The following is a 10,823-nucleotide window of genomic DNA, read 5'->3' on the forward strand; positions in this document are numbered from 1 at the left end:
CTATAGCTCTGGATTTTTTAAAGTTGAATCATAAAAACACCACATAAAAGCATAGTTCTTGGCATTTAAAAAAACCCCAACTTTATCCAATTTGGGCTTCTGATATGAGTCTATCCCCATGGATAAGCACATTTTGAATTTAGGAATTTAGCAGTGTGTTCTCTCCTTTGTTACAAGGTTGCTATTAGTGACCAGTGTGGCCTATACTGCTCCTATTAAAGATCAAGGCAAAAGAAACCCATCTCTGAAATTACATTGTTATCAATCTCTTTAAAGTCCTGGAATAGCTTAAATTTGTCTCAGCATGTTCTGTCATTAAGCAGCATGTATACACACATCTTTTTCCCAAAGAACTCTACTTGCTTGGAACTATATTGAAAAGATGCTGGGTTGTTATTTTTTCAAAAGTCACTATTACCATCGATACTTTCATTTCCCAGTTACTATAAGCTCATTTGGTTTTGATGCAGTCTTTTCCAGAACCAATTTGGGAATTTATATACAAATCCTAATACGTTATTTTGTGGTGTGTTTTAAAACTTAGGAAGGGAAGAAATACTCCTGTGCACAGAAGAGCTTAATGATACCTTTTGTATTTTCATTTTCAAGAGACATTTGTCCCCTGAAGAGTTCCAGGAAGTCTTCAAAATGAGCATTGAAGAATTTGATCGTCTGGCACTTTGGAAGCGGAATGACCTGAAGAAAAAGGCCCTGCTTTTCTAGCCCTTCCCAGATAAAATATGTGCTTAATCAAAACAAAAATAGTCTTGCCAGAACTCTCACATGCTCTTGCTGTTGAACCATTGTCCAGCTTCATTGTGTTAGTTTGTGTCAGGGGAAACAGGACAGATTAGATGGCAACATGTTGGAATACAGAGAATTTGCTAATCGTGCATGACCAGATGGTACTGTCAGTAACTCCTGGTCCTACCCAGTTTACAACACGCAAAAAATCTAGCTTTGAATTTGTTGTTGCTCACAGTTATTGCTTGATGCAAATGGAAATCATGGAAGGAAGAGAAAAAAATGTAGCTGTGACAAAGGAAATGCATCCAACATTTTGTTCCATTAGGTTTTACGACACAATTTTTGCAAGACCAAGGAAGTAATGAATACAAAATTCTCCAATGGGGGATCACATGCTATTAAAAATATGGTAAAAGCCAAAGAAAAGCATGTCCACAAGCAATTATTGCAAATGTTTATGTATGGTACTTTTTAAGAATGAAAGCTAAAATATGGAAGCACCTTAATTCTACTTCTTATACTTTAGACACAGCCTACTCTCTGAAAGGTCATATTTGTCTAGAAGGTAACTAGCTATCTTTAATTACAACACAAGAGTTTTTATTTTATTAAGAATATATTGTGACATAAAACAGTTATAATGACTAAAATGTATAGAGACCTACTTAAAAATTTAGTCCCATTCATCAGGAAAACTGAAGCCTTATACAAAACTGGTTTAAGGATGTGGTGCCAGTTAACTATGTTTTCCTACTAGTTTGGGGTGTTTGGAGAACTTTTTTTTTACATTTCATGCTGATAAAAATACCATGTAATCTTAATTATATGTAGATAGATATATCTACCTATGAAATAATTATTTTCATTAATATCTGTCCTAAGTACAGACATTCTTACTTTCTCCACTTTCTGCCTTTACATAGTAAACCATGAGAACTGTGATGGCAACTGTTAGGTGTGGAAATGGAACAGTTCAGCATAAAATGTAACAAAAAAAGCTTGATGTGCTCTATCTATAATACATCCAATTATAATCAAATGTATAAAACCCTCATGCATTACTATTTGCATGTTTCTATACAAATCAATTAGAAAAAACAAACTATGTGATACTGGTGCACTACCTTGAAACTATCTTAAATAACAAGCAAAGCTAACAAAATCTAAGCATTTGATATGAGCGTTAGACCTTTATATCTCTTCCAGCTGAAAGACTGTATTAACTTGAATAATTTCATATGGTCAGAAGTATGGTTGCTGACAAAGAATGTTTTAAAGTGAGTTGCTAGTTTTGCGTGATACTAAAAGAGCATTACAAAAAGTATGTTTTTCAGCCATGTGTCAGTATTCTGCATTTTTACTGCCTTGAATGTTTGTACTCACTTCGTACTTCACTGTGTCTTTTTGCATTTCCTTAAAGTAACTGGTTAATAAATGCACTACAACACACTGTTTAAATTGACCCAGCATTGGAAAAAACATAGCGTTGCACATGCCTTCTTCCAACTAACTTTCGAAGTCCATGCTGTTGGAAATAAATATTTTCTCATGACCTAAATGTTTTGTCTGATGATACAAATGTTTTAAAAAGTCATTAAAACAAAGACATAACTGAATAACTTTTCTAATGTGTGTATAATTTTTAGATTGTACTGCTGCTATGGATAGGGTCTTCCTATTAACATAAATAATATGTGATTTGCATTAGTTTTGCTCAGTGAGGAAAGCATTATGTGTAGCTCTGAATGTCAAGTTACGGTAAAGTTGGTCATGATTTAAACAATCCATCTACCAACTGGCACATCTCACCAAGCAAAAAGTGCTTCACTGGTGATGTTCAGTCTACAGAACTATTGGTCAGTCTTAACTGAGAGCTTCTGGTCACCTGTAGACTGTATCCATAATGCTTTTCAGTCTCAGAGTAACTTATTATGTTTTGCCTGTGCATGTAAACTGGCAGCATATTGAAATGGGACAGTTTAAAATGTGATCATCAAAGTCCATCAGTAATATAAAAATCTAAATCCAGGAAAACAATTGATTGGAGAATCATGATGAGTAATTTTGATGTTGGTGAAGACTACTCTTCTCATCTCCACCTTCCTGGGACATCCAATTGATTACAGGCATCTTCTCCATGAGTAAAAAATCGCAGGTTGATCAAAGAAATCCATGTACAGGTGCAGATCATGTTCAATGTGGATCTTCATGAATAATTTGAAAATTGCTTAACTACAGCAACTATTGTACCAGTGTAGGACTCAATGTATGCTGCAAGGAAAGTGTTCATTACTAAGCAAAAAATGCTCAACAGCTCCATGCTGCTGTATTGCATTATGCAGGTGTATAGCTGATGAGGACAGTGAGAGTATGTGAGCTCTTTTTGACTTATTTATGCTATTTTGAGCTAGTTAGTCTGTTACAATATCTACAGCCTTAAAAGTGTCTCTTGAAGATCCTTTACTTACCTGAGCTAAATCAGATAAAACTCTTGTTTTGCATACCCTCATGCAAGCATTTTAGCTTATGAATATCAGTTCTTATCACAATGCATAACTGTACCTAGAAGTGGTACCCCATCATCTATCTACATTTGCTTACAAGTCAGTTTGTCATTCTGTGCCCCCTTTCTTAGTCAGTGAAAAGAAAAAAAAAAAGCACTTCAATCACATCCTGATGTTCAAAACTAGTTACATGAATTGCACCTATTATATTTCTGTTCACTGAATACAAATAAAGCCAATCCAACTGCAGGAATATACATTGCAAGCTATCTTAGATGAAATTGATTCTGTGCCCGCAGTCTATAAGTGAAAATAATAAGCCAGATTTTACCAAGTTGGTGGAATAGCAGTCTTGCAAACACTGGCAGTTACCAAATCACTTCCAAGCCATTAGGATGGTCCTTTCAATTACACAGGTGTCACAAAATGCTGTCACATAGTAATTCTTTGTGTTTACTATACTGTTCACCAAACAGGGATGCATTTAATGCCAAGCACACAAAAATGTTTTACAAGACAGTCAGTTTATCCACTTAACGTTCCTACTACCAGCCAAAACCGCAAAGGAATTTTGGCTTCCATACACAAAACCTTTCCTGACGTTCAATGAAGAAATACTCATGTGTCCTTATTCTAGAAATGATCTGTAGATGCCTGTTCTGTGCCCAGGTGGTGTTACTCAATTATGTGTTCTGTTTTTCCATTTATACATGTTGGTATATCACTCTGTATTTAAAGCATCTGCTATCATACGGTGTAGGGACCTATTAATTATGCTTTCAAGCCCAACTGAATTCTCATTTATAATACGATATTGTATGCTGAATTTGGCACCAGCCAAATACATCAGTGTAAAAGGGCTATGAATTGAGTAGTCTTGTAGTTTACTTCACTGCTACATTTCCTGTACATCACCTAGACTCCATAAACCAGAACATGACATAGCTGAGACTACAACATTTCTGTTTTTAAAATGTACCATATTTTCCACATTTATAAACTGGAAATATGAATTTTAGTTATGTAGTCTTCTTTTAGGAGCTTAGAGCATCCTGTTAAATAAATGTGAATAGACTAATGTGAATAATCAATGTTCTGGTTTATTTCTAGAGTTCCACATGCTACTTCTAAATAGCATTATGAAATGGAAAATGCATTTCAGAGTAATAAGATAGATCTTTGCCAGAGTATTCTGATAGTGTGATCCAGCATTGGCAGTAATGAACTGAAAGTCTCAATAAATCATAAGCTGTTTTTTAGATAATGCTCATTCATGTTATTAAGATACTGTTCCATAGTCCTGTTTTCAAGGAAATACTGTCTTCCAGCATTTTTGTTAAGTATGGATATGGCTATGCAGCTCAAAAGAATCACCCATATGTATACAAGAAACAAGGGAATTTTGTCAGAGATTCATTTTCATATTTGGGTCCGATGTGTGTGTCTCAGCTGTTCATGACAGCCCTGATATATGACTTAATCCTCACCTCATGTATTTTAAAGAAGGCATGTCTCAAACAGAGCAGTGAAAGAGCCAACTTATTTCGTCATCATAGTCTTTGAGAGAAAGGATTTTTGTGGTTGCTGAGGAATATCTGATCAATAATTCCAGATTAGGAAAACAGGCGTGCCAAATTACCATCTGAGCTGGCTCAGAAAGCTGGACATTTTTTTCTGACCTTCTGCTATTTCTTTTCCTTGAGATTTAGGGGAGAATTCTAGAAACTGGAATTGCAGAAACAAGGAAATATATAGTTGTGAGAAACTACCTGGAAAGTAATAACTTTCTAAGTCTAAGCCCATTTTACATGAAGAAAAAAGATAGAGTTCAGACTGAGAGAGATACCTTGTCTTACATTCCTCATTTTGATTGGGAACCATCTATTTAACATTAACATAAATGTGACTGAGCCAGAACATTAATTTTATTAGCCTTTTCACAGATCTGTAAGAAAATGCCGTTTGCTATTTACAGATGAGCTAGGTGAGACTGCAGGCACTGCCATCTGTGTGGTGCATGGGCTCCAGGGTGTCCTTCTATTCTCCTGTCCCTTTGACTCATGTGTGAGGGAAAAGGATCATGGTGTTCTAAGTTTCCTAAGATCTAGACTGACCCTTTACAAATGTGATTACTTGATAGCTCAGAGGCACGGCAACCATTTTTCATGTATCTTGAGTATCTGAAATAAAGATAAATGGTTTTAGTATCACAATATCAAACGGCAATCTTCTCGTATATGTAAAATTATACTGGAGGCTTGCATTTCTTCTTCATATCCAGGCTGCCTCTGAGGTATGGCCAAATCCTCACAGGCTCATGGAAGGTGCTAGCTCTGGTTTTTGGAGTCTTTGTACCTCTTCTCACTTCTTCTGTTCTGTGAAAAGCCATGTTAGAACAGGTGGTACTCAGTAAAAATGCACACCTCTGAAACAGTAGATCTCAGTAGTTTACTTCTCTGGTAACGAAGCATATGAAGCAAATTCAAGTTTGTTGGGTTATTAGGGTTGGTTATTATTTCTTCCTCACAACCATGATCTCTGAGAGTTGAAGCTAAGAAAAGTAAGTAGTTTTGAGCTTTTTCTAAATGCTCTTCCTTGATGATTTTGCATGTTTTCCTCCTACCACTCCATGTTTGACCTCTTGACTACCATGCACCCAAATATTTTGTGGGTAGTTTTTTTGAGTTTGGTTTTGGTCTTTTTTAACTGATTGAGTAAATCTGTGCAGTATTCAAGCAGTTTGGACCAGCCAGTAGTCCTGCCATGCCAGACTGCTCAATGGCAGCAGCTCCAGAGTCACTGGTAGGAAAACAAAAACAGGCAAAGCAACATGTCTCATGTATTTAAATGTATATGATTCAAGGCTTAAAGGAAGAGGGCACTGTCTCAGCTATGATGTGTTTACTATTTGCCGGAAGTCTGAATATCCTTGATTTCTTTTACTGAATCTTTTTACATTTGTGTCCGGAATAATTTGCTGTTGACCTTTTTTCTCCACATGCTATTGTGGACTCCTTCATTACATCCTCTAGCTCATCTTTTCACTAAAAATTGCAATGTTTTCAATTTCTTTTGAGATTAAAACCTTTTTTGCCTTTGGTAATTCTTCTGCAAGTTCCTCTCTGTCCATTGTACCTTGTATTCAGGAGGTGATCTAACAGAATGAAGGCTTTACAGTATTTGCTTTATATTCACCAAGTTATGTCAAACATAACATTTTTTTTTTGCAGAGGAAGAAAAAAGGTAAGAATGACTTTGACTTTTTAAATACAATTATGCATTATGCTGAAGCCCTGATAGAGCTATTCTCACTTTTGCAAGCTGTTCAGGGTTTTGGTTTTTTTCCTGAGTTGGCATGCTCCTGAACTCCAACAGAAGAGTAATTTTAATTTTTTACACCACTATCGATACATTTATCTGTTAGCTGATAATTAAATAGCTAACATGACTGATATTAAATTAAACAATTGAAGTTGCTCATGATCAACTGAATTTTCACAGTTCTCTGGCCTGGAAGCACTTGTGGGACCTGCCAATTTTGCTAGTTAGGGTTTTTAAAAAAAAAAAAAAAATCCCTTAAGTTAAGGATCTGGAACACAGATCCTTTGAGTTTCCCACTTTTTGCCAATTTTATACTAGACATTTTTAATCACCCAACTCTAGTTTTTGATAGATGACAGTGCCTGCAGAACTTCATGAGTCACTGCATAAGCATCAAATTGTTCAAATTGCATTTTTTCCTTAATCTTTTTTTTTTAAATAACTGGTTATTTTTATAGTGCAATAAAAATAACATAATAATCAAAGGCTGTTTTTTGAAATAATTTATTCCATTTTAAATGGCACAGAAGAGACCATAAGTACATAATAGAAGCTGAAATATATCTCTTTTTTGAGTAGTGAAATTAAAGGTTCTACAGAAGAATGTACTCCTGTTGTCATTAGTGGGAGGACTCTGCCTCTCTAGGTTATTATGAGGTGCTGTATTTCAAGGCAGACACTTCCCTCCAGGGTCTATAATTTTTTTTTTAGATATTCTGTAAAAATATGAATAACAGACTATGTGCTTTCACATTTACTTTACCTTTCCTTTGTACTTCTGAAATAGGCTCATATATAAATCAGCATATTTCAGGACTTATACACTCAGGAGATTACTAAAATTACTATTTCTATACTAATATCGATTCGGCAACCCTGCTCTTACTCTGAAATTAGAAGTATTTATGAAAATTTTCTTGAACCCTATCTTACTTACTAAAAAACGGTGAAATGTGCTGTAAGAAATTCAGGAAGAAATAAAGAGTCCTAATACTTGCAAATCAAACCTTGTGAATATACTCTACAACATCAGACCTTGATTTCCAAACACTGTAACAGAAGCCAGGCTTTAAAGTGCCATGTGCCCAACCATAAATAAGGCAATTTTCTTTCAGTATCCTTCTGATTCATTGGCTTAAGGGGAAAAATTGGAAAGAGTTTTTTGAGCAGAAAAAGTATCGCTTTGTTACTGGTGAAAGTGTCCTTAAAAGTGAACCTGGCCAAGCTCTCCTGAAGGAACAAGATTACTCAAGTGAACAAGAGACATAGTATCACAGTGAGTCAACTCCAGAGTAAATAAGGTGTAAATAAGGAGTAACTTGAAGTAGCTTTTCCAGTGTGCTTTTGTAGGAAAAAAGTGCAAAGTAATAGTATTGCAAACCAACAGAGTGTGTTTATCTGAATAGTTGAGATTTTCAACTGAATTACACAGGCATTATCTTGACACGTGATAAGTTTAAGAACTGGCTGTTCCCTGATCTTGATGATAAAGGAGAAGGAAGATATAGAGTTTCATATATTGTTGAAGAATGCAGAGGAAAAAAGACACAGGGAAAGGCTGGGATTGCGGATTTGGCACAATCTCGCTTCAATTCAAAGAAAGCAGGGGCAAGGATCCAAGATTTACCTTGTCCCAGTGTGTTTAACCTCAATATAAAAATAAAAATAACAAACCTATAATTTTTTTAATAAAAGTTTGTACTACACAAAGGTTAGAGTTACTTTTCAGCGGTGCTGGAGGTTTAATATGCAACTAATAAAATGATGTTAGCATAGCATCTTGAAAATGTCAGGTGCTAAAATGCTAAGCCCACTGAAATCACTGTCAATCTTACCTGCATAAGACCACAAAGGTCAGGTTATACAGAATTTCTTCTAAAACTGAAATCAGAAGGAGGGTTTGTTTGTTTATCTTTAGCCCAGACAGAAGATTATGAATGCAATGTAACCATTTTTAGCTACACATTAAAATTCTCTGAAGTGTATGTTATCCTTTTGAATGTATTCCCTCTTTCACCCCGATTCAAAATCAATTATCAGGGGAACAAAGAACCTAATGTATGATATTTTACATCTCTGTGAAGAGAAGAGAGTTGCAACTAGTTTTGTTCCACAGGAGACCCGTCTGTGTAGAGAGTGAGGAGAGGTCCTTGCATTATATAAAAGCTGCATAATCCTTCTTGAAGTTCTATAACACACACGCTTTCAGATTTGCATTCTGCAGAAAAGTGAATGGCATTTCTATACAAGTCAGTTTTACCTGTATAAAGAAGTCCTTTTTCAACACATGTATACACTGAACTGTGAGATTCCTGAATCAAATTTTTAAAGTATATGTAAAATATTATTCCCCACCCACAGTGAACCTGAAAGTATGTGGGACCCAAGAAAAAACAACGCGGTCAACAGATACTTCAAAAAGATACTTTTAAAAAAATCAGAAAGATGTTGAGTGTTACAGAATTAAGAGACTCTGCAGTAACAGGTCAGAGTATATGATAAGGAAGGAAAAAAGGCCCTCTTTTTTCTGCTTTGGGTAAAAGACATTTATTCCTAGTTTGTAAATGCCTCAAGCGTCTGAGACAGCTGTAGAAACACTGATGTTTTCCTTACAGAAAAATCAGTTTCAAAGTAACAGGAAAAGATTTTTGTTCTACAAATCTTTAACTTGTCTTCTGGTTTGAAATTCTGCCATCATTACATTTTACGGAAGAGAGCAGTGATTACTGTAATGTCACTCCATCTCTTGACGGCCCAGATTGCACAATATTTTTGCCTGGTTTTTGCTATTCACCGAGACCATCCGTTCCCCCCACACCAACACAATGGAAGGGCAGGTGGTTGGGCATGGTGGGAGGCAACCACAGTGAGGCTTGATTCAGGGAGCCCTCATCTCCTCTGCCCAGTAAGGCAATGCCTATTGAATGGGGCACTATCTGTTCTCAACAAAAGTCAACGTTTTGTCAATTGTAGAGTTTTCTCTGCCCAAACAACAAAAATCCTTTACATACAGCCTGTCTACACAAAAAAAAAAAAAAAAAAAAAAAACACCACAAAGAGGCAGATTGTGTTGACAGCCTTTCTGGTACCAAATGACAATAACATACCAGCTCTTTCTTAAAGCTATGATTTCACTTTAAGATGCTGGGGAAAAAAAAAAACCCAACATGTTCTTGTAGAAACATCTTGAAAGGTCTCAGGAAAAAGTGTTGAGCAGCTTTTTGGGGGATACCAATCATCACTTACATCATCCAATAGATTTTCTTAGCCTTGTTTTCTCACCAGGATGTTGCTGAGATTTTGGGGCCTCTTAAACTAACGAGTTGTCTGCTTATGGACTCAGTCCCAGGCAGATTTGAGGTGGAATTGAGTGTGTCTTCTGAAAATGACCTATGCTTTTGAATGCTTTAAGTACTGTTTTCCTGCCTTTTTACATTACTTAAGTCAGCCAAATCCAAATTGCTTGGAGTTCTTCACAAGACATAAATCACAACAAATGGTGGGAGATTTTTTTCCTGATGCCTGTGTTTCTCATGTTTCATCCCATGTTGATTTTCCAAGGAAAAAAAAAACAACAAAACTCTTAAAACACGCATAATAACTCTCTTAAGCATATCCTAAAAATAATAAATACGGCCTGCCACTGTCATGACTTTTCTCCTTCAACACATTGGGGATTATCTGATGGTTAAAGTCCCACTCTTGTAAACAACTGTACTTGGATACCTTACTGCTGGCACTACACAATTATTTTCTTTTTCTTTTTTTTTTTTCCCCTCTGATTATTTTCTTTTATTGTGATAAACAGTGCTTAGAAGATTATAGGAAGATAAGAATATCACTATGACTAAGCTTCATCAAGTCATGCCTAAAGCTTGTGAAAACTATTTCTACCATAGTGAAGTTATCCTTGATAGAGTGGAAATGTATTGGGAACTATTGAGAATGAAGACAGTATTTGGAACATTGCATGGATGTTTGGTCTTAAAACTAGAAGGAAATTTTTCAAGCGTGGAGGATGTGTGTTTCAAATAGGAAGATTTCTACAAATTTGCCTTCCACTACTTTGTATTAGAAGATGATTAGTTTAAAAAATTAATTGGATAAAGTATGACGTACAGTTACTGTGAACCACATATATCCTATTAATGACGTGACTTCACTTTCCATGCAAGAAACTCTTTAGTAATTGATGTATTTTGATAATCTTGTGTTTGGGGTGAGTTATATGCTATTCCTTTTAATTCTATA

At 35.6% G+C, this 10,823-nt stretch overlaps 1 protein-coding gene across 14 annotated transcripts in view; it reads left to right on the forward strand.

The window, feature by feature from the left end:
* ABLIM2 (actin binding LIM protein family member 2) overlaps positions 1-6,418 on the forward strand; it is a 156,265-nt gene extending 149,847 nt beyond the window's left edge. For 4 of the 14 annotated variants that reach the window (XM_054066424.1, XM_054066430.1, XM_054066426.1 and 1 more), the window contains one exon: positions 610-6,414. In XM_054066424.1, the coding sequence (XP_053922399.1) occupies positions 610-723 (114 nt within the window). In that variant the 3' untranslated portion in view covers positions 724-6,414. Of the gene's footprint in view, positions 1-609 lie in introns of all 14 variants that reach the window. The other 10 variants (XM_054066429.1, XM_054066432.1, XM_054066434.1 and 7 more) reach the window with 5 other exon arrangements.
* The last annotated feature ends 4,405 nt before the right edge of the window (positions 6,419-10,823 follow it).

The sequence above is a fragment of the Cuculus canorus genome, chromosome 4 (assembly GCF_017976375.1).
Source record: "Cuculus canorus isolate bCucCan1 chromosome 4, bCucCan1.pri, whole genome shotgun sequence".
Taxonomy (NCBI): Eukaryota; Metazoa; Chordata; class Aves; order Cuculiformes; family Cuculidae; genus Cuculus; species Cuculus canorus.